The sequence below is a fragment of the Monodelphis domestica genome, chromosome 1, assembly GCF_027887165.1.
Source record: "Monodelphis domestica isolate mMonDom1 chromosome 1, mMonDom1.pri, whole genome shotgun sequence".
In the NCBI taxonomy this organism is placed as follows: domain Eukaryota; kingdom Metazoa; phylum Chordata; class Mammalia; order Didelphimorphia; family Didelphidae; genus Monodelphis; species Monodelphis domestica.
The window spans coordinates 377125459-377150950 of NC_077227.1; the positions used below are offsets into that span (position 1 = coordinate 377125459).

General features: G+C 34.8%; 1 protein-coding gene across 3 annotated transcripts in view; it reads left to right on the plus strand.

The window, feature by feature from the left end:
• RANBP17 (RAN binding protein 17) overlaps positions 1-25492 on the plus strand; it is a 379980-nt gene that overhangs the window by 3971 nt on the left and 350517 nt on the right. For all 3 annotated transcript variants that reach the window (XM_001370363.4, XM_056811572.1, XM_007474002.3), the window contains exons 2-3: positions 969-1115; positions 3457-3547. In XM_001370363.4, coding sequence (XP_001370400.1) covers positions 969-1115; positions 3457-3547 — 238 coding nt within the window. The remainder of the gene's footprint in view (positions 1-968; positions 1116-3456; positions 3548-25492) is intronic.

Sequence of the window (25492 nt, forward strand, 5' to 3'; positions counted from 1 at the left end):
GATCAGTCAATAAAGAAAAAAAAAGCAGCATGTCAGCTGATATTGTTGGTGACTTTCTCTTATCCTATTAAGTTAATGGAGCTTTTGGCTCCTATTTATGTTTCTTACTGCCTGTTTAAAATGCTGTCTACAGTCATATTTTATCCTATCCAAACGGTCTCGAACCATTTGGGGACTGTAGCATGTTTCATTTGGTTAATAATAAGTGATTCCTTTAACATCACCTATTCATTTCAAGCCTCCACCAAAACATTAGGTAAGAAAAATTACCTCTGAGATTTACCTCAGCAAGAAAGCAGTTCAATTGTCCTTGTTTTTTCACAGTTCTTATTAAGCTTCGAAATATTTCAATGAGTTTACGATTTGTGTGTGTGTGTGTGTGTGTGTGTGTGTGTGTGTGTGTGTGTGTATACTTCAACTTCACAGTTCACAACCTACATGAGTTAAGTAAATGGTCTTTATAAGTTGTTGTGGCTGAAATGATTGATACTAGCTTACAGCTAACCTTGCACCTTTCTAAATTTAGCCAGGCTAACTATATGTTGGAGTCAACCTACTCCTACTTTGACAGAATCTACCTATTTCAAACTGTATTCCTGTACCCTCTTGATTCAGATAAGGCTATTTTATAAACAAAATAAATGTCAGTTTCTTCAAAATATGTTAATTTCTTCATCTAAAAAAGTGGTGGATTGGACTAGATAACCTCTGAAGTCCCTTCTAGTGCTAAATCTAGGACCCTGTCAAATTTCTTTTAATAAGTTCAGTATTATCAGTGGGGTGATGATGATGATGATTCTTATATAGCAGGACAAACAAGTGCTAGAAATTTGAGAGATAATATGAATTAGAGGTATCTTGATATTCCCATTGCTTGTTTGTCATTACTATATTCATATGATTTTTATTAAGAGTTTAATGAATATTGCAAGTAAGCAGTCTAATTGAACATTTTCTTTTTTCTTCAGAGTTTGAATGAACTGGAAACATTATGTAATCAGCTTTACATAGGGACTGATCTTTCACAACGAATACAGGCTGAGAAAGCTCTACTGGAACTTATTGACAGTCCAGATTGTCTCAGCAAGTGTCAGCTTTTATTAGAACAAGGAACAGTAAGTATATTTTACATATATGAATGAGCTTATTTAAAAAAATATGTCTACTGCCAATTACAAGTTATAATAGGTTCAAACTACAGATAACACAAAAATGATGGGTAATAACACTTAATGTGTTACCATAGAATTCTTGAGTGAGAAAGGAAGAACCTAGGAAAATTTAAGGCAAGAATTTGAGTGAGAACGTGGCTGAATTCAGACACTTAAGGTCTTAATATCATAGATCAAGAGCTGGAAGGGTTATAATGCCTATCCTTTATTAGAAAGGTAAATGACAACCAGCATTTTTTTTTGAGAAGAGGAATCCAGCTTACTTTTAACTGCTTTAAAATGTTAAAAAGACTAGTTAAACAATAAAACAGAAACATTAATAAATAATGTTCAGATTTGAGGAAGGAGTTCTGGTAAAACAGACGATTTCCAAAATAAAATTTTTAAGTAATGGTAAGTAGTATATCTACGAGGGTCCCCATACACAGGAAAGATGCTGCTCCACAGTACAAACAATCTTTTTATTTTATTTTTTCACTATATGGCTGGCTTCATCTTAGTCTTTCATGGCAGCAGTTTATGTGACTGCTATATTAACCTAAAATGATTGAAGGCCAAGCAATGTAATCAAACATAACAAAGAATGAGAAGATACACTCGGATATTACACTATGCATCCTGTTGGCCAGTAGAATAAGAGCATTGTCCCTAAACCATGCAGATAAACGTGGCCGAATGTACACTTGAGGAAAATCATCTTGGTAGCTTTGTGTAAAATGAACTAGAGTAGTGAGAGATTTGAGAAAAGGAGACCAAAAGGCAGTCTGAAAATAATCTAGATGAGAGGGAATAAGGACTTAAATTTAGGTGGTAGCTCTATAAGTGGAGAGAGTAGTTAGTTGTGAAAGTAGAAATGGAAAGACTGGATCTACAGAGAGAGGGAAAATGGAGAATTGTGGATAATGCCAAGGTCTAGAACCTGGATGACTGTAAGGATGGTGTTGCTTTCTACATAAATAGGAAAGTATGGAAGAGGGGTAATTTAGAAAATTGGAAAAATGAATTTGAGATATTCCTGGGACTTCTTGAAATGTCCAGTAGGCAATTGATGACATGGGACTGAATCTCAGGAGGCAGAAATATATGTCTGTAAATCAACATCACAGAGATTATAATGTAATCGATGGGAGATGAAAAGATCACCAAGAAATATCATGTGGAGAGAGGACAGTATCTAGCCTAAGGGAATGCTCCCAGTTAGGAGGTGTGCTATAGGTGATGAATCATCAGCAAAGGAGATGAAGGTAGGAGAATACCTGGGAAGAAATTATGTCATGAAAACCCAGAGAAGATAGACTATCCAGAGGGAAAGGATGATCAACAGTGTCAAATGCAGCAGACAAGTTCCTATATAAGGTGAGGACTAAGGATATGTAGAGCTTGGATGGGTAAGGGTAACAATGTGAGTTTAGTCATTTTATTTACTATAGTTTTAAAACTTTACCAGAAAGTATTCAACTAAATTCAGCCATCTACAGGAAATCCATGAGAGTTAGGTCCTTAAGACAAAGTATAACTTTTTTGATTCTAAAGACTTGAGTTTTATCTAAAGTGTAAATCATTTGAAAATATACCTGTAGTCAGCATAATGTTAAAATGGATAATTCTGAAAAGATCCCTAAAATGAAAACACATTTTTGTTTAGTAGCAAATTATTTAATAATAATTCTCAACTTTTTATATACTTTTTATAGTGTTCAAAAAAACCTTTATTTTCATTAAAAAGAGAGAGAGACTATCTCATTTGATCTTCATAACAAACCTGTGCTATAGGTGCTAAAAGTATTATTGTTCTCATTTTACAGAGAAGAAAACAGATTTAGAGAGATTAAGTAACTTCAAGTCATAAATTTAAAATCCCAAAGTAGGGACTCAATATAGGCTTATTCATTATAAATGGATTAAAAAGCTTGCGCTTGTTCTGACAGATTAATTCTTGAATCGTGAAAATTTGGTTATTCTTGCTTCTCTGCTGATCAGCTTTATGAGCTTCAATGAGTCACTGCCTCTCTCTTTGTCCTCATATTTTCTAGCTCTATTATTCTTTGATGCAGTAATTAATTTATTTGATTCCTTGTAGTTATTTGAGGTGGTATATTTTACCACCTTTCTCTCTTAGAATTTTGATGATCAAGATATGCTTTTTTACCAAGATTAAATTTTTTTGAATAACCAAAGTAAAAAGGAAAAAATGGCATTCTATATCATTAGGATTTGGAACAATTTGTTCTGTTCTTTCATTTGCTCTAGTGGAAAGTTAATTGCAAAAATAATTTTTTTACAGTCATCCTATTCTCAGCTACTTGCAGCAACATGCCTTTCAAAACTTGTCACCAGAGCGGTTCCTCTGCCAATTGAACAAAGGATAGATATCCGTAAGTACTTTATTGTGCTTTTTATGAAATAGCATTATAAAAAGGCTAATTTCTATGAATATTTTGCTAAAGTTAGAAATGTGTTATGTGTTCCTGACACTGTTTTAAAATCTTTTGGTTCTTGACTTTTTAAGAGGAGTCTAGGATGAATTATCTTCCCTGATGGAATAGGGAATGTGAATAGTCCTAAAATTTTTGGAAAGTTATTTTTCTTTGGCTTTGGAATATAATAGCTAATGTATTGCACAGAAGGTTTGCCTTCCAAAATTTTATTTTACTTCTTTTTAAAAGTAATATCCACCTTGATTTCCCATAGGGATCTCAGATTCTCTACATGTAAAACAAAACTCATTTCCCCCTAAAAAATCACATCTCTTTCTGATTTTCCTAATAATCCAGGATTTCACCATCCTTACAATTAGCAGTCCTCAGGATAATTCTCTACTCTTTATTCCCTGTCAGTTCCCAAAGCCAGTCTTGATTCTTCCTCTCTAATATTGCTAACATCCGTCCTTTTCTTTCAATTCATATAGCCACTACACTACTTCAGGCCCTCACCATCTCTCTTCTGTACTTCTATCATTTTTTAATTGATCTCCTCTACCTCCAGGCCCTCCACCTTCCTTCCTTTGTAGAGCTGCCAAATTGATACTCCTAAATCACAGGTGTCATCCTGTTTGCTCTCTAAATAAAATATTCCATCCCTCTTTGTCCATGCTATCTCCCATTCTGGGAAAGAGAGATCGTTCTTTCCTTACCTCTTGAAATTCTTAACTTTCTTCAAGTTTCAAGAGCCTCCTCCTCTAAGAAACCATACTTGATCAGCCTCAGTTGTTAGTGTCTCCATCCATTCTTCATTATTTTGTATTTACTTTATTTATATTTTGTGTTTGCTTCTCTCATGTTGATTCCAGCTAGTAAAATATAAGCTTCTTGAGGGCAGGCTCATTTTTGTCTTTGTATCCCCATTGCCTGGCACTTATTAGCTTATAATGAATATTTATTTAATTGAAATTAATTTAATTGAGCCATTTATTTTCAGTCTTTAAAAATGTATTGATAAGTTATTTTAATACTATAGAAACTTGCTAACAGATACCCATGCAATGCCCTCTAATCATACAAGCCCCTCTAATTATACAAACCTGTATATTCCTTTTGAGTACTCTCTATTTTTGTGATTGACTTACTAAATATAGAAGCTTGTTTTTGAGATGACTGCAAGAAGACAATAGTGACTAAGGTGACCACAGAACACTGTCAGATCTGAGGACACAGATAATTTACCCTGAGACCCTTCCCTGCCTTTGAACCTTTTTATAAGGAACAGTACATGAGTTGTTAGCCCTAAAAACACAGGAACCTTGATTTTGGAGAGGGTGGTAAGTAAGTCTGTAAGCTCTTCTTTTTGTCTATAAAGATTTGTCATATCTGATGCTCAGTGTCTCAGACTAAGTCAGAGATATCTGTAGACCCATTAACTCTGTATTTCTTGAGTGTATTAATGTTAATGTATTTAGTTTTGTGTGATACACTTAAAATCAACTTTAAAGTCAATTTGCTTTATGAACTATAAATATATTTATAGACATATATATGTGTGTGTATATATATACACACACATACTCTAAGGATACTTAAGCTAAACTGTGTGATAACATAATTGTAATTCATAGTACATGTCACTTTCCACTTTTGTCATTTACTAATTGTTAACATACTAGATGTTTGCTTTAACTTTGACCATATAGTACCAACATTGTCCATTGTATTTAACCTGAATTCACTATCTCTTAGTGTTGATTTTATTTACAGTATAGTCATTGTGTATATTGTTCTTTTAACTTTGTTTTCTTCAATCAGCATCCTTTCCTATGTTTTCCCTTTTTTCTATGAATTCTTTAAATATGTTATTCCCTTTGTTGCAGTAATATTTTATTTCATTGCTTTAATTTGTGCAGCTATTCCCTACTAATTTGGGTGTTCTTTTTGCTTTGAGTTCTTTTTTATTGTAAGTAATATTGCGTGAATATTTTGCATATTAATTTGCATTTTTGAACATTATTTTTATTTATAATTAATATGATAATATTAATTATAATACAACATATTAATTATTTATTATTATTAATAATTAATTATAATATAATATAAATTATATTATATGTAATATAATATAAATTAATTAATTTGCATATTTAATTTGCATATTGCCTCCTTCCAAATTGTTTTCCAAAACAGTAGAGCCAGTTCACACCTCCACCAGCAGTAGATTAGCCTAGGATTAGTCATGCTACAGTTCTTCTAACAATAAGTTCATCTTTTACTGTCTTGCTATTTGATGTGGGTGAAGTGATATAATGGTTCAGAGTGGTTCCACATGTATTTTACATAGATGAATGTTGAAATTTTCCCTTCTTCCCAATGACATAAAGCAAAGAAAAAGGGAAAAAGAAGACCAAAATTGTCCATAGAAAACCCTTAAATGAGTACATATGGGGTTATTTTAACATTGCAAGTTGATCAAAGTTTGAAAGTGTTCTGCTAAGTGATGGTATTTGAGACTTCCCGAACCCTCGAGAAGCCCCAAGGTAGGAAGATAGAGGAAGGATAGAATTTTGGATACCGCGAGGGGCGTGGCGGAGTCAAGTTAGAGATATGAGGTGGCAGAAATGAGTCAGAAACCAGACCTTATTGATTATATTGGAGCCACAGCGGAACCCCAATCAGTGGACGTCTTTCCGAAAGGCTAATCCCGTCCAGTGATCCAAATTTAATACCACACAGGTCGGAGACATGATAGAGAAAAGATAGAGAAGGAAAGGAATTAAAGATGGAGCTTGGCCAGAGGCCAAGCTCCAGCAAGGACAGGCATCAGTGAGAGCTGAGATCCAAGAGAGGAAGAGAGCGGAGCTTGCTGTGGCCCTTGCTTTTAATGTCTTTGATATGCTAATATGCACAATACATATTGATGACTTACATAGTATATTGCCATTGGGTAATAGTAAATTACGACAAGGTATAGGTGTGGTTTCTCTTAGCCAGATGAGCACAAAGAAACCTGTTTTCCCGCCTCACCTGGGGGAAGCTGGGGTCAAGGGTCGGAGGCTTTCCTAGCCATGCGCAAGACTGAGCATGCTCTCTTCTAAGCCACTCTGTACATACTGTTTCCCTTGCCCATAGCTAGGGGTGGACTGCTACAGTATTTATCCTCATAAAATTAAAAAGTTAAGGATTTAGATATGTATTTTTTCTCATTCAGTTTTTACACAACACAGTTTTGGGGGAAGAGTCTAAAATCCACTAGTTCTTTTCTCACAATAATTGCCTCAATTAGCTACTTGAAAAATCCATTATTTTGTTGATGTGGTTATTCTTTCCACCTATGCAAATTATTAAGCCCCTCTGGCTTTAGTAAGTCATCTTTGAGAGTCCTATTCAAGCCTAAAATTTCATTGAACTGGTGATGAGTCTCACTACCTTATGTACACCAGCCTCCAGATAATAGAGTAAGTCTATCCAGAGAGCCTTTCCTGCTTGGTGTGGGACATGAATATAGTTAGGAAGTGATATTATGATGTTTCTTTCTATTGAAAAAATAATAAATCTAAATAAAGCATTAAAATTCACATAACTATATATCCTTCAAGGCTCACCTCAAATTTTTCCTGTTCCACAAATGTTTTCTTAATTATTTACTCACAGTGATTTCTCCTTTCTCCATACGTATTTCTGCATCACTTGTAGCTTTATTGTATATTGTTTTCTTTTTCATTTGTTAGTCTTACTTCCCCAAATAGATTGTAAGCTCTCAGAGGACTTGTCCCTTATGTTTCCTTTGTATGTACATAACTTAACATAATATTGGGTACCCAGTACATTCTCAAGTAAGATTTGTTTGTGCTTGAGTTTTTTTTTTAATATTTTTCCTCCAAGTTACAAGTAGAAACAATTTTTAACATTTTTTCTCACATTTTGAGCTTCAAATTCTCTTTCTTCCTTCCTTTCTTTCATTCCCTCATCCCTGAGATAATATGCAATTTGATACAGGCTATAGAGATTATTAATTGTTTCTATGATTTGTTCTTTAACCAATTTTGGAGAATCATATTATTTAATTTCCAATTAATTTTTGATTTGCCTCTCCATGTTCCCTTATTAATTATTATTTTTATTGCATTGTGATCTGAAAAGGTTGCATTTATTATTTCTGCTCTTTTGCTCTTGTTTGCCATGTTTTTATGCCCTAGAACATGGTCAGTCTTTGTGAATGTACGATGTGCTGCTGAAAAGGTGTATTGCTTTTTGTCTCTATTTATTTTTCTCCATATACCTATTATTATCTATATCTATCTAGATATATATAGATATCTATAATATGTAATTTTTCCAAAATTTCATTCAAATCTCTTTCCTCTTTCTTATTTATTTTTTAGTTTGATTTATCTAGATCTAATAGAGGTAGGTTGAGGTCTCCCAGTAGTCTAGTTTTACTATCTATTTCCTCCTTAAGCTCCAGTAGTTTCTCCTTTAAAAATTTGGATGTTATATCATTTGGTGCATATATGTTGAGTACTGATATTTTCTCATTGTCTAGACTTCCTTTTAACAATATAATTACCTTCCCTATCTCTTTTAACTAGATCTATTTTTACTTTGGCTTTGTCAGATATCATGATTGTGACTTCTGCCTTCTTTTTCTCAGTTGATGCCCAATAGATTTTGCTCCAGCCGCTTACCTTTACCCTGTTTGTGTCATGTGTGTTTCTTATAGACAACATATGATAGGATTTTGGTTTCTAATCTACTCTATTTGCTTCCGTTTTATGGGTGAGTTCATTGCATTCACATTCAGAGCTATGATTGCCACCTGTGTATTCCCCAACATTTTGATTTCTTCTTCTAGTTCTGCCCTTCCTTCTACACCAGTGTTTTGCTTTTAATCAGGCCCCCTAATCCCTACTCTTATGTCCCTTCCCACTCCCTCCCTTCTTATTTTTCTTTAGGGTCTTTTTAAACTACCCCACACACTCTGCCTCCCTTGTATTGCTTCCATTCCCACCAGTCCGTTTGTTACTCTTCTACTTCTCTATAGGGCACAAATCAATTCTTTGCCCCAATGGATCTGATTGTTCTTCCCTCTTTGAATTAATTTCAATGCATGTAAGAATTAAGTATTTCCTGTCTCCAATCTCTTTACCCTTCCAATGTATTGGTGTTCTCCCCCGCTCCCACCATGCAATTATTTATGAAATATAAATTTATCCCATTTTGTCTCCTTTCTCATTTCTCTTAGTGTTAACCCTTTTTTTTACCGCTAGCTTTATATATATTTATGCATAAATACATGTATATATCTTGACATTTCATCCTATACAGTTTGTCACTGTTCTAAGTGTAATTCTTTTAGCTGCCATGGGGAAAATAACAATTTTTAAGAGTGACCAATATCATCTCTTCTCATAGGAATACAAATAATTTGAACTTTTTATGTCCCTTTAAAAAAGTTGGGATTTTTTTTTGATTGATTGGTTGGTTTTTCCCCCTTTCTTAATTACCATTTAGTGATTCTCTTGAGTTCTGTGTTTGGACATTAAATTTTCTGCTTAAGTTTGGTCATTTCTTTATGAATGCTTGGAAGTCTTCTATTTTATTAAATGACCACACTCTCCCCTCAAGAATATATTCAGTTTTGCAGGTAGTTGATTCTTGGTTATAGATTCAGTTCCCTTGCTTTCTGGAATATCATATTCCATGCCTTCCAGTCCTTCAGCCAGATCCTGTGTCATCTTAACTGTGGTTCCATGGTATCTGAATGACTTCTTCTGAGCAACTTGTAACCTTGGTCTGGTAGTTCTTGAATTTGGCTATAACATTCCTGAGTATTGTCACTTGAGGATTAAATACAGGAGGTGATCTGTGGATTCTTTCAATCTCTACTTTTCCCTCTTGCTCAAGAATGTCGGGGCAGTTTTCTTGGATAATTTCCTGTAGAATGATGCCCAGGATCTTTCTTTTGTCATGATCTTCTGGTAGTCCAATAATTCTTAAATTGTCTTTCCTGTATCTGTTTTCAAGGTCTGATACTTTGTCAATGAGGTGTTTCATATTTTCCTTAATTTTTTCATTCTTTTGATTTTGTTTTATAGACTCTTGATTCCTTGTGAATTCATTTGCTTCTTGTTATTGGATTCTAATTTTTAAAGACTAAATTTCATCCCTGGCTTTTTGGTCATCCTTTGTCTTCTATTCTGATTTTCTTTGTAGGTCATCTTTCACCTTCTTTGCCTTGTTTTCAAGCTGGTCAGTTCTGGCTTTCAGAATGCTGATTTTCTGTTTCCAGATGACTTATTTTGCTTTTTAAGTTCTTTTCCCAATTGTCTTCAGCCTTTCTTAATTGTTTTTTTAATTGTATTTTGAGTTCTTCCAAAGCCTGTGTCTGATGTGCTGGAGTTTCTGTGTTTTTTCTTGGTGTTCCTTGGTCGTCCTCTGTTCCATTTGTTCTTTGTTAATTACCTGAATAGAAGCTGTCAATTGTAATTTCTTGTTTTCTTTTTCTATTGTTTACTCATTTTTTCATTCTTTCCCCTAATCTTGGTCCTCTGATTATTTGCTGGATCTGTAGGTTTGGGCTATTCTGTCTTGAAGGGGCTTCTTCACTGCTCTGCTGATTCACTAGGTTAGGCTGATGGTATTGATGAGCCCTAAGGTCAGATCTTCTCCAGGTAGCAGCAGAAGTTGAAGGTGTATCTAAAGGTGTGGAGGCTAAAGGGAGCTGGGCTTCCCACTCTGCTACCAGGGTATTCTCTAGTGGTTGCAGCCTTCACCCTCAGAGCTTAATTAGCAAGACTCTCAGCTCAGACTATGGGGGGAGGAATGCTGGAGTTTGAGCTTCCCTGGCCTCTGAAGGTTTCTTATCTGCCCTATTGATAGGATTAAGCACAGGCAGAGTTGATCTTCAGAACTGGATGTGCCCTGAGGCCAAAACCTGGAGAAAAGAGGTGGGGCTTATTTTGGCTGTGACTAGGCTGCCCTCTCTGAGCTTCTCCTCTAGCTGCTTCCCTGCCATTTGTGTTCAATATGCTGAACCTGGTACAGCTGTGCCAGCAAGGCACACCCTCCAGTCTCACACCATTGCCCACCCAGGGGCCGCTTGAGACTCAGCACAGTAGTTGGGGGAGGGGTTCTTGGACATTCCTTTTCCTTTCCCTTGAACCTGAGAGTTCAAGAATTCAGGCTTTTTTGTTTGTTTGTTTGGCATCCCTTTTAAGTTCATTCCAGCAGGAGGGTCCCCCAAATCTGTCCTGTTGTTAAATATTTGATTTTCTGTCCCCTCGAAGCACTTTGTTTTTGATTGGTAAGGAAGGGTTTTGAGAGAAGTCTGGACTTTTCCTGTGTCTAAGTAGCTATCTTCCCAGAATACTAATGTGTGTGTGTGTGTGTGTAAGAGAGGCAGAAAAAGAGAGATTTGTCATAAATTATCAAGATGACTTTCACAAAGGGGTTCCAAGTTCAGATAATAATACAGTACTTTATTGTTACAAAGTGTTTAATATGTGTTATTTCAATAATCTGAGGAAAAGTGGAATGCAATAGAATGAGTTGGTTTTAGTCAATTCACTTCAACAAATATTTATTATTTGCTTCCTATGTGCAAGATACCGGAGATACAAAGATGAAAAATGATATAGTTTCTTCCCTTTAATGAGTTTACATTGTAGTGGGAGGGATGTGACAGGTACACATATTGGTATTACATATGGTAGGAAGTGATAGGGGTAAATTAATAATCCAAACAAAAGTATTAGTGGAAAATTTGAGGAAGAAACAAACACTTAGCTGGAAGATCAAGGAATCTTTCATGGTGGAGGTGATAACTGAGTGTGCCTTAAATGAGTCAATCAACATGTACTAACTGTCTACTACATGTGAGGCACTAGTGATATAAATACAAAAAATGTAAAGTGAGAGTTTGATGATGAAACGTTGTAATAAGGAGGGGCATATTTCAGGCATGAGGTGGGGGGAGTCTTCTACAAATGCACAGAAGTAGGAGAAAACATGGTACAATTTGGAGAAACAGCATTAATCCAATCTGGTTAAAAATGTCAAATAAAGGGAATAATGTGGAAACAAACTGACAGGTAAGTTGCCACAAAATTGTGGAGGGTATTCATTACCAGATTAAGGCAGTGATATTGTGATCATAAATAAAGTGATAACTTTAGAAGGTTGTTCAGGCAACCATGTGAATGATATTGGAAATAGGAGAGGGTAGTTGTGAGACCAGTTTGGAGGCCAGCAATTCAGCTGATAAATGCCTGGTGATAAGTACCTGGACTAACACTAGTATGCATGTGAAGGGTGAAAATGAGAGAGAGGCAAGAGATGAATAAGATAGAATCCGAATATGCTGAATTGGGAAACTAAGAAGGGAGGGAGAATTCAATATACTTATATTAAATGGGGTTAACTTAAATATTAAGTTTAACTTCTATCTACTTTTTCTCCAAATATTTAGGGACCTGCCCCAAACTCAAATTGAATTATTTCACTTTGCTTTATAATTTTTTAGGCTATTTATTGGACTGTGAAAACCATTTGCCTTGACCTCAATTTATCAGTCAGTATTTACTGTTGAGCTCCAAGGAGATGTCTACAGTAGTAATATCCTGTCATAATAAATTCCAAAGTACTATCCATATTTCTTATCTTTGAGGAGTCTTAGAAAAGAGTTGTTGGCTGGGATATGACTACATTTTTGTAAAAGAATTTTTTTTAAGATTTGCTTTCTGTAGTTTCAAAGGGAAGAACTAGAACTAATGGGTAAAAATTATAGATAAACAGAATTTAACCAAATATGAAGTAGAACTTTCTTAGAGTTGTCCCAAATTAAAATGGGTTGCTGTATTTATTCTTTCATATAATTTATGTGTGTATACATGGTTTTCCCTCTGGTATATTATAAGCTTCTTGAAGTCAGACTGCTTCCTCATTGTCCTTTGTATCCTTGGTACTCAGCATAGTGTCTAATAGTTATTTAATAAATATTTTTGCTTAATACTTACTCATTGGTTGATTGATTATCATGTAGCAATCTCCCTACCATTGAAAATATTCAAGCAGAGATTGAATTATACCACATGTCAAGAATGTTACATTCTATTGCGATAGTAGTTTTCCTGTCAGGCTCTTTCAATGACACTCCGATTCTGTGAGTCATTGATTTGACTAGTAGATGTTTGTGGGGGCCAGAGAAAGTAATTAGTAGTAGTTACAATTTTCAAAGCCTTTTCTGTTGACTTTGAGGAATTTTCCCTCATATTTCACATACCTTAATTGACCTTAAAGATGTGGGGTAGTATGGATAGAAAAACTTCCTCTGAGTCAGCAAGATATTGATTTAAACTCTGCACTAATCAGTTAAGCAAATAATAATTTGTTAAGTACCTACCATAATCAAAAGTCTAGCAGAGACCTAATGGCTCAGAGCAAGTCACTTCTCAAAAGACCTAAGAAACTCTCTAAGATTGCCCTAGAGCAGAGATATCAAATTCAAATATAAATACAGACCTGTAAATGATAAATAAGAATTCTGGGAGGCAAATAGTAACTTCGAAAACCATATATTCATAGTATCTATGTTTTGTTATGTTTTTATTTTATTAAACATTTTCCCATTACCTTCTCTTTTTCTTTTTTTAAACCTTACCTTCCAGGTTGGAATCAATACTGTATATTGGTTCCAAGGCAGAAGAGTGGTAAGGGCTAGGCAATGGGGGTCAAGTGACTTGCCCAGGATCACACAGCTAGGAAGTGTCCAAGGTCAGATTTGAATCTAGGTCCTCCCATCTCTAGGCCTGGCTCTCAATCCACTGAGCCACCCAGATGCCACCTCCTCATTACCTTTTGATGTGGTTTGGGCCATACTTGGGAATTTTATAGACCACATGTAGCCTTTCAAGCTGCCTGTTTAACACCTTCACCCTATAGCATTCATATCTCAGGTTGTCCTATCCAAAAAATAATATATTCATGAACATTTCCTCAATTTTTCCTAATAGATCTTATTTTATGTTTCTATTGATGCTATAAAAATAAACCTCTGAACCAATGATGATATTATTGCTGTTTTGTTACTTTATCATTATCGTTTGGTACCTACTGAACTCCAATAAAATATGTTGGATATTCTGTGAAATATAAAATGAGACATATATTATATATTTGGCTTTGCTGACACAAAGAAAAAATATAAAATTTCTCTTTTCTGCCTAAATTAAAGTTTTTTCAATGAGTAATATTAAATGAATCATTTTGCAGTTGCTCTTATTTGTATTTTGCTTATAATAAATATTATCCATATCTACTAATCAATAAAATTCCTGATAGCTACTATCTTTATACCTATGTCACTCTTCTTTCTTCCTCAATCAGTTTGTTACCTGACTCACACTTTTCTCTTAATCCTCAACACAAGTTCTCATACTAGAAGATTTCAGCATATTATTGATTCTTAGATACCCTATCCACCCAGTTTCTTAGTCTGCTTATTTCCTCTGACCTAGTCCTTTCTCCCACCTAAACCACACACAAAGATGATCCTACCATTGGTCTTGCCATCATCTATAAATGTACCATATTCATATTCAAGAATTCTGGGAGGGCAGAGTCAAGTTGGCAGAGTAGAGGCACAGAAAATTAGAACTTTTCTGAGAATCTTCTCCGACCAACTTTAAAATAATACTTCAAAACAAATACTGGAATGACAGAAGCAACAAGGGGATGGAATGAAGCTATTTTCTTACAGAAAACAACTTGGTTGGTAACCAAATGGGTTAAAGGGGAATGTAATCCTCACTAAGACTACACCAAAGAGTACCAGTGCAATCCATCAGTAATTCCTTTACTGCTTCAGGGTGTGAACCTAGGCCTAGACCAACTTCAAGACTTTGAGACTCTGCCTAAATCAACAGTGGAGCATTCCATACCCACCCCTTGAAGTTCCAAACCTTAGAGCAAGACAGCCTTTGGGTGCACCTGGCCAGTGTAAACCATGGGCCCCTGCCCAAGCCTGCAATGAGACCCCAAGCCCCAGTGCAGGCAGTCCACAGAGTGCTTAGTTGGTTATAGTCCCAGAGAAAAGCTAAGAGCCCCTGCAAAAGCCTGAGGTGAGGCCCTGAGCAACAACATGAACTAAGAACAGGGCCCACCTTTATGATAAAAATAAAAGTCAGGAAAAAGGCCAGGAAAATGGCCAAACTTAAAAAAAACCCACATATCTAACCATAGAAAATTATGGATACAAAGAAGAGCAAGGCACAGACTCAGAAGAGAGTAGTGAGATCAAAGTAGCTACACACAACATTTCAAAGAAAAATGGGAATTGCTTTCAGACTCTGGAAGAACTCAAAAGGACTTCAAAAATCAAATAAAAGAAGCAGAGGGAAAATGGGGGAAAGAAATGAAAGAGAAGCAAGAAAAAAAATAACTTTAAAAGCAGAATTGTCTAAGTGGGAAAAGGTGCTCAAAAATCCAATGAAGAAAAGAGTTTATTATAAAGTTAGCCAAATGGAAAAGGAGGTTCAAGAGCTCACAAAAGAAAATAATTTCCTAAAAATTAGATTTGGATGACCTGAAAGTCATGGTAAAAATAAAAAGCCTAGATGTATCATATGAAATTATTGAAGAAAACTGATATTCTTTAAGAAGAAGGTAAAAGAGAAATTGAAAGAATCCATTGATCACCTCTGGAAATCCCCAAATGACAACTCCCAAGAATATTATATCCAAATTGAAGAGCTCCCAGGCCATGGAGAAGATACTGTAAGCAGCCAGAAAGAAACCATTCAAATATGGAGCCATAGTCAGGATTACACAAACTTTGAAAGTTTCTACATTAAAGGATCAGAAGGCTTGAACTATGATATTCCAGAAGGCAAGGAACTAGATTTACAACTTAAGAATCACTACCTAGTGTTAAGAGAGAAAATTCAAACCAATTTTAATTTTTACACCAGCCAAATTAAGTATATTCTTGGGGGAGGGGGGTGGAGATAGTCATTTAGTAAAATGGAAGATTTTCAAGCATTTCTTATGAAAAGACCAGCCTAAACATAAAATTTGATGTCTGAATACAAGACTCAAGAGAAACATAAAAAGGTAAACAATAAGGAGAAAATATAAGGGATTCAGAAAGGTCAAACCTTTTAAGTTCCTACATGGAAAGATGATATTTATAACTTAATTTTTTTTATCATTATTAGAGCAGTTAGAATGATTATACATAGTTAGAGTTCAGGAGTACTAGTTGACTAAACTGACATTATATGCAAAAATAATAATCAAAGAATAAAAAAGAGGCTTGCACTGAGAGAAAAGGGAAAGGAGAGATAGAATAAGGTTAATTATCTCACCTAAGAGATGTGAAAAAATTATTACAGTGGAGGAGAAGATGACAGTGGTAATGGGCAATGCTTAAACCTTACTCTCATTGGAATTGGCTCAGAGAGGAAATAACTTACTTATTTGGGTATAGACTCCTATCTTACCCTATAGAGTAGTAGGCTGGAAATCAGACAAGATGGAGGAGGAAATAAGAAAGGAAGAGAAATGGGAGGTGGTAGTGATTAAAGGAAAACACTTGTGAGGAGGGAAAGAATGAAAGGAGAAAGCAGGATCAAAAGGGAAAACTAAAATGTTGGGGAATATACAGTTGATAATCATAATTGTGAATGTGAATGGGATAATACTCATAAAGCAGAAATGGATAGCCGAGTGGATTAAAAACCAGAATCCTCTGATATGTTGTTTACAAGAAACAAATTTGAGGCAGGGAAACACAAAATAAAGATAAGGGACTGAAACAGAATTTATTGTACTTCAGTTGAAGTAAAAAAAAAAGTAACAATCATGACAAAACTAAAGCAAAAATAGATCTGATAAAAGAGATACAGAAGAAAATTATATCTTGATAAAAGGTACCATAGACAATGAAGTAATATCAATAGTAAACATATATGCACCAAGTGGTATAGCCTCCAGATTTTAAAGGAGAAATTAAAGAGCTTTAGGAGGAAATTGTAGAACTGTATTAATGGGGAACCTCAATTTTCCCCTCTCAGAACTAGATAAATCTAATAAATAAACAAGAAAAAATAAAGGAAGTATATGAAATTTTAGAAATATTAGATTTAAGAGGTCCCTGGGGAAAATTGAATGAGAATAGAAAAGAATTTATCTTTTCAGCAGTACATGGCACCTATATGAAAATTGACCATATATTAGGGCATTAAAAACTCCATAGCCAAATACAGAAAAACAGAAATAATAAATGCTTCATTTTCTTATAATGCAGTAAAAATTATAGTCAATAAGAGTCCATAGAAAGACAAATTAAAAATTAATTGGAAACTAAATAGCCTAATTCCAAAAAAAAAGTGAGTCAAAGAACAATTATAGAAACATATTTTATTAAGGAGAATGACAATAGACAAGCTATCAAAATTTATGGGATACAGCCAAAGCAGTACTTAGGATAAAATTTATATCAATAAATGCTTATATCAATAAAATAGAGAAAAATCAGATCAGTAGACTGGGCATTCAAATTAAAAAAAAAAACTAGAAAAAGAATGAATGAAAGATCCCTAATTAAAGACTAAATTGCAAATCCTAAAAATGAAAGGAAAAATTAATAAAATTGAAATTAGGAAGACATTGAATTAATAAATAAGTTTGAGTTAGTTTTATGTGGGGAAAAAACCTAAATAAAATAGAGCTTTGGTTAATTTGTTTTAAAAAATATAAGAATACCAAATTACCAGTATCAAAAATGAAAAGAAGGAATTCATCGCCAGTGAAGAAGAAATTAAAACAAACATTGGGATCTATTTGCCTAAATGCCAATAAATCTGACAATCTAAGTGAAATGAATGAATATTTACAAAAAAATACAAATTGCCCAGATTAACAAAAGAGGAAATAGAATACTTAAATAATCCCATATCAGAAAAAAGAAATTGAACAAGGTATCAATGAACACCCAAAGAAAACATCCCTAAGGCCAGATGGATTCACAAGTGAATTTTATCAAACATTGAAATGACACTTAATTCCAATACTATATAAAGTATTTGGGAAAATAGGCAAAGAAGGAATCCTACCAAATTCTTTTTTTTATGCCAGATATGGTGCTGATTCTGTAAAAGGGAATTCTTTGTTTCCTTTGAGTTTACACTTGTGAAAGGGAATTCTTTATTCCCTTTGTCTATTTTGAGTTAACACGTTGGTTAACAATAATTTATATGTACTCCTACTTAGTACCTCACCAGATTGTAAAGACAGGATTAACTATCCTTTGTCTACTTTTGAATTGAATCAACAAAAGCTTGAATACCCTACTTAGCACTAGGGGGAGGAGCTCTCTACCTCTTCAACTCAGTCAGCCAGGAAATGAAAATTTACACCTCCTTCAGCCAGGAATCTGTGGACTCTTTTAATGAGTATTCACCTCTCCAGAATGTAAGAAGTGGTTCCCAGAAACCTGGGCAATAATGGGCAATTTGGAAGCTCTGATTGGCTCTTCTGAAAAGGGGAAGGGACAAGAAGCCAATATAAAAGGCCCTCAATTTTTGGACCTGGGGGAAGTCGACTCCAAGAAGGAAAGCTTCAAGAAGAGCTTCAAGAAGGAGTTTGGACTTCAAGAAGAAGGTTGGCTCAAGGAAGAAAATTGGCCTCAGGAATTACCTTCAGCTCAAGTCATAGTCTTGAAGGGAACTTGGGTGAGTGTATAGCTGGCTTTCCCTTCCTGTCTTCTGGATAGAGTTTAATTCTGGTTGAAGGTCAACAAGTCCTAGCTGAGTCGAGCACCAGAGCAATATTTAGTTAGATAAGCTAATGTCTTCTCTACCCTTTTGTATTTCTGTGTTTTCATTCTTTCCACCTCTTTTGTTAATAAAAGCTATTAAAGTCATTTTGACTTTGAAGCAATAATATTTTGAATCAGCGACTATCATACTATTTATAATTTTCACATATTTTAGTCAAACCATTAAAATTTAATTCTTACAATTCCTAAAGCTAGGAAGAGCAAAAACAGAAAGAAAATTATAGGCCAATATCCTTAATGAAAATAGGTGCAAAAATTTTAAAATGAGACTACAGCAGTATAGCACTATGAGTGGGATTTATACTAGGAATGCAGGGTTGTTTTAATTATTAAGAAAACTATCAGTGGAGTTGAATATATCAATAACCAAACCAGAAATTACATGATTTGTATCAATAGATGCAGATAAAGCCTTTGACAAAATATAACACTCATTCCTATTGATAACACTAGAAAACTTGGACAGTCCTTTCCTTAAAATGATAAATTGTATCTATCTAAAACTGTCAGCAAGTATCATCTGCAGTAGTGCAATAGGAATAAGTTAGAAGCCTTCCCAGTCAGAGAGGTCGTTAGGATACATATTATTACCATTATTATTTACTGTTGTACTAGAAACGAAGAAACGAAATTGAAGGAACTAAAGTAAGCAATGAGGAAACTAAACTGTCACTCTTTTCAAAGATGGTATACTTAGAGAATCAAAAAAACAGTTTAAATCATGATGTTAGTAAAGTTGCAGGATACCAAATAAATCAACATAAGTCATCAGTATTTCTACATTTTACCAACAAAGTTCAGCAGCAAGAGATAGAAAGAAAAATTCCATTGAAAATAACTGGACAGTATAAAATATCTGGGAATCCACTTTCCAAAACAAGCACAGGAATTACATGAATATAATTGCAAAACTCTTTTCATACAAGTAAAGTCAGATCTAAACAAATGGAAAGGTATTAATTACTCAGGAACAGGCTAAGCTAACATAAAAAGGACAAGTTTACCTAAATTAATTTACTTATTTAGTAATGCCATACCAATAAAACTACTAAAATTATTTTACACAGCTAGAAAAAAATAGGATTCATTTAGAAGAACAAAAGATCAAGAATATCAAGGGAATTGATTTTTTAAAAAGTGAAAGAAAGTGGCCTGCAGTACCAGATTTCAAACTGTATTATAAAGTAAAAACCATCAAAACAGTTTGGTACTGGTTAAGAAATAGAATGTTGGATCAATGGAGTGGATTATATGCATAATCTACAGGGGTAAGAGACCATAACAATCTATCATTTGTTGATTCCAAAGATCCCAGCTTTTAGGATAAAAACTCACTATGAAAAACTGGAAAACAATATGACAGAAACTATGTATAGACCACTGTCTCGCACCTTATACCAATATAAGTCAAAGTGGGGATATGATTTAGACATAAAGGATGATAATATAAGGAGGTTGGGGAACATAGAATAGTTTACCTTTCAGATTTATAGGAAGGGAAGAATTTATGACCAATCAAGAGTTAGAGAACATTACTACATATAAAATGAATAATTTTTATTATATTAAAAGAATTCGGAAATTCCCTATCTGACTAACCTATTGACTTTCCATCTTTCCTTCTGCCTTTCCAAACATTATTCTTCATTTACCCTAGGATCACCTATCCTTTGACCACTCAGTTCTTCTCTCCTCTTTTCCTCATCTTGGCCCCTTCATAAGTGTATTCTACTCTACAGTGTCCTCTTCTCATGACTCCCTAGCCCCTTTATCCAAACCTCAGCATTGGCTCACTCTCGATCAGTGTCTTTGCTCCTACATATATACACTGAACTCAGGTGAAGAAAATCATGTAACTTTTCTGACTGGGTCCACAAGAAATTTGTTACATAACCTCAATTAGTCTGTCACTGCTACTAGGTTGTCCTTCCAAACTTCCTGATCAACTCACTATCCTCAGTAGCTCTTTCAAACCCTTTCTTCTCTCCTTAAACTTTCTATGGCTCCCATTTTCCCCAAGCTCTCAGATGGAATCCTTGCTTCATATTTTATAGAAAAAAAAATTGAGGTTATTTCCCATGAGCTCCCTCTGTTCCCCTCTCTTCATCTCATATCAATCAGATGCCTTCTGCCACTATCTTCTCCTTCACCCTGGTTTCACATGAAGATGTGACCTTACTCTTTACCAGTGCTCTGACCTCTTCACCTGAATTTGTGATCCTGTTTTATCCCAGCTCTAACAGATTGCCCCTTCTGTCATTTGTACTTAATATCTTCATTCTCAATCTACTGGCTTCTTCCTAGATGCCTCCAAATATGCCCATGGCTTTCTTATTTTCAAGACAAAGATAAAAACAAAACCCTCACTTGATCCTTCTATCACCACTATTGTCCTATAACTTTTCTGCCTTTTGTGCCTAAATTTGAAAAGGTCCTCTAAAATATGTGCTTCATATTCTGTTCTCTCATTTTCTTTTTAACACTTTACAATCTGGCTTCAGTTATTATTTCCAGTGTGTTTTCCCCCAGTTCTCACTCCCCTTGATCTCTTTTTAAAACTTTGATGTTATTGACACTCTCTTCTCTCTTGGTTTTTGGGACACAGCTCTCTACTGGTTCTCCTACTTATCAGGCTGGTCCTCAATCTCATTTGCCAGATTCTCATCCAGATACATAGAATCTCATCCCTTTATAAATAGAAGTTCTCTCCTGTCTCCTTTTTCTTTTCCCCTCTTCTATACTACTATACTTCCTAATCTCATAAACTCATGGATTTAAGTACTATCTCTATATTGATGATTCTTAAATCTATACATCTTGCCCTAACTTCTCTTCTGACCTCTAGTCTCACATTTCCAACTGCCTTTCAAATATCTGGTGTCCAGTAGACACATTAAACTCACTATGTCCAAAACAAAGCTTGTTATCTCTTCCTCTAAACCCTTCTCCTCTCCTAACTTTCCTATTATTGTCAAGGGCAATACCATCTTCCCAGTTTTTCAGGCTCCTAATCTTAAGTGCCATCCTTGGCTCCTATTTTTACCCATATTCCAATCTGTTGCTAACACCTGCTGATTTCATAATTTTTGCAATATTTCTCTAATATGCCAGATTTTCTACTCAGTTGTTACTTCTACCACTCTTTTTTTTTACCTTTAAGATTATTTCTTTAATTAATTAATTTAGAATATTTTCCCATGGATACATGAATCATTTTCTTTCCCTCTCCTCCCACCCCACTCCCATAGCCAAAGAACAATTCCACTGGATCAAGACCTATTTCCATATTATTAATATTTGCACTATGGTGATCATTTAGAGTCTACATCCCCAATCATATCCCCATCAACCCATATGATCAAGCAGTTGTTTTCCTTCTCTGTTCCTAATTCCACATTTCTTTCTCTAAATGTTTATAGCTTTTTTTTTTCTCAAGTTCCTCAGAATTATCCTGGATCATTGCATTGCTGCTAGTAGAGAAGTCCATAATGTATCAAGCTTAGTGTATAATGTTCTCCTGGTTCTGCTCCTTTCACTCTGTATCAATTCCTGGAGGTCGTTCCAGTTCACATGGAATTCCTCCATTTGATTATTCCTTTTAGCCACAATAGTATTCCATCACCAAAAAGAGCATGGCTATAAATATTTTTGTCCAAGACTTTTTCCTTATTATCTCTTTGGGTTATATATCCAGCAGTGGTATGACTGGATCAACAGACAGGCAGTTTTTAATGTCCTTAGGGCATAATTCCAAATTGCCTTCCAAAATGGTTGGATCAATTCACAACTCCATCAGCAGTGCATTAATGTCCCAATTTTGCCACAACCCCTCCGACATTTATCACTTTCCTTTGAGTCATATTAGCCAGTCAACTAGATGTGAGGTAGTATCTCAGAGTTGTTATGATTTGCATTTCTCTGAATTGTTGTTGGTTGTCTCTCGAACCGAGGATGACGATTGTCTTTGTGCGTTTTTGTGCACAAAGACACCTGTGCATGAAGATTTAAGTGGAAAAGTCGATGCACAGAGACCATCCCACTCTCTCAGCGTTGGAAGCCTGGGTCCAGTGGCACAAAAAGTCGTTACACCTGGAGACTTCCTCAGCTGCATTGGATGGCCGTGTTGTCTTTTGTGCTCCATCACGCCCTAAGCACTCCACAGTGCTTTGCTGCATCGCCATCTCAGCTGTTGAACCTTCTTGTTGGTTTCTTCCGCCTGTTCCGCCAAAGCAGTCTTCACATGCTGGGTGAGCAAAGCCCTAGTTCACCAGGGGTCGACGTCGACCCGATGGCTACCCTCACAAGGTTTAGCCGGCCTGTCGAAGCCGTTGCCCGGGGTGTGGCCGCTGCCGCATGCTAGCAGCTACTAGGAGCCACAAGTGAGAGCTGGGTGTCAGGTGAGGGTCAGAGGCTGGAGAGCTGCCCTAGAAGGGCATGACAAGCCCTCCATACCAGAGATACTACCCCTCCCTGAACACCATGTAAAACACTTTTCATGTACTTATTGATAGCTTTGATTTCTTTATCTGAAAGTTTCCTATTCATTTCCCTTGTCCATCTATCATTTGGGGAACAGCTTGATTTTTTTGTACAATTGATTATGCTACTTATAAATTTGAGTAATTAGACCTTCGTTAGAGGTTTTTCTTATAAACATTTTTTCCCAATTTGTTGCTTCCCTTCTACTTTTGGTTGCATTGGTTTTGCTTGTACAAAACTTTTAATTTAATGTAATCAAAGTTATTTGTTTTACATTTTGTAATTATTTCTAAGTCTTGCTTGGTCATAAAAATCTTTCCTTTCCTATAGATCTGAAAGTTAAACTCTTCTACGCTCACCTAAATGACTTATAGTTTCTTTCTTTATATTTAAGTCTTTCACCATTCTGAGTTTATCTTGGGTGTAGGGTGTGAGATGTTGATCTAAAACTAATGTCTCCCGTACTGTTTTCCAATTTTTTCTAGCAGTTTTTGTAAAATACTGGGTTTTTGTCCCCAAAAGCTGGGATCTTTGGGTTTTTCATAGACTGTCTTGCTGAGGTCATTTACCCCAGATCTATTCCACTGATCGTCTCTTAGCCAGAACCATATAACTGCTTTATAGTACAGTTTAAGATCTGGTACTGCTAGGCCCCCATCCTTCATTTTTTTTCATTATTTTCCTTAATATTCTTGATCTTTTGTTCTTCCAAATGAACTTTGTTATAGTTTTTTTCTAATTTGGGACAAAAAGGTTCTTGGTAGTTTGATAGGTATGGCACTGAATAAGTAAATTAATTTGGATAGGATCATCATTTTTATTATGTTAGCTTGTCTTTTCCATGAGCAATTAATGTTTTTCCAATCATTTAGATCTGGTTTAAATGTGTGGAAAATGTTTTGTTGTTGTGTTCCTAGAGTTCCTGTGTTTGTATTGGCAAACAGATTCCTAAATATTTTATATTATCTAGGGTGATTTTAAATGGAATTTCTCTTTCTAAGTCTTATTGTTGAGATGTGTTGGAAATATATACAAATACTGATGTGGGTTTATTTTGTATCCTGCAACTTTGCTAAAATTGTTGATTATTTCCATTAGTTTTATTGCTGATTCTTTAGGATTCTTTAAGTAGACCATCATATCATCTACAAAGAGTGATAGTTTAGTCTCCTCATTGCCTTGTTTAACACCTTAAATTTCTTTTTCTTCTCAAATTGCTACTGCTAGTATTTCTAGTACAATGTTAAATAATAGAGGTGAAAATGGGCATCCTTGCTTCATTCCTGATCTTATTGGGAATGCCTCTAATTTATCCCCATTGCAAATGATGCTTGCTGATGGTTTTAAATATATACTATTTATTATTTTTAGGAAAGACCGTTCTATTCCTATACTTTCTAGTATTTTCAATAGGAATGAGTATTGTATTTTGTCAAAAGCTGTTTCTACATGTGATTTCTGTTGGTTTGGTTGTTGATATGGTCAATTATGTGGATGGTTTTCCTAATATTAAATCATTCTTGGTATAAATCCCACCTGATAATAGTGAATAGTCCTTGTGATCACTTGCTGGAGTCTTTTTGCTAGTATTCTATTTAAGATTTTTGTATCTATGTTCATTGAGGAGATTATTCTGTAGTTTTATTTCTCTGTTTTTGATCTGCGTAGCTTTGGTATCAGTACCATATTTGTTTCATAAAAGGAGTTTGGTAGAACTCCTTCTTTGCTTAATTTTTTGAATAGTTTGTATAGGGTTTGGGTTAGTTGCCCTTTAAATGTTTGATAGAATTCACTTATGAATCCATCTGGTGCTGGGGCTTTTTTTCTTAGGGAGTTCTTTGATGGCTTGTTCAATTTCTTTTTTCTGATATGGGATTATTAAGTATTCCATTTCTTCTGTTAACCCAGGCAATTTATATTTTTGTAAATAATCATATTACCTAGATTGCAAAATAGATCTTAATAATTACCTTAATTTCCTCTTCATTAGAGATGAGGTCACCCTTTTCATCTTTGATACTGTTAATTTGGTTTTCTTTCCTTTTTTTATTAGATGAACCAGTACTTTGGCTATTTTATTTGTTTTTTCAAAGTACCAGCTTCTATTCTTATTTATTAATAGTAGTTCTTTCACTTTCAGTTTTATTGTTTTCTCCTTTAATTTTTAGGATTTCCAATTTAGCTTTTATCTGGGGCTTTTTAATTTGATGTCTTTCTAGTTTTTAATTTGCATGGCCAATTCATTGACCTCTTCCCTCTGATTTATATATTTATATATTTTTTTAAAATTTATTTATTTATTTATTTATTTTTGTAACGGATGAAAGAGTTGTGACTTAAAATCTATTTAATTGGTTGCCAGGGAAAGTCCCAAATAATAAAATATCCAAGTCAGCTGTAAATTATGGTGATTTTAATTAATATAGACAGAAATAATTAAGGAGAAGAGAGAGAGACAGAGACAGAGAGACAGAAACAGAGAGAGAGAGAGAGAAAGAGAGAGAGAGAGAGAGAGAGAGAGAGAGAGAGAGAGAGAGAGAGAGAGAGAGAGAGAGAGAGAGGAGAGAGAGAGAGAG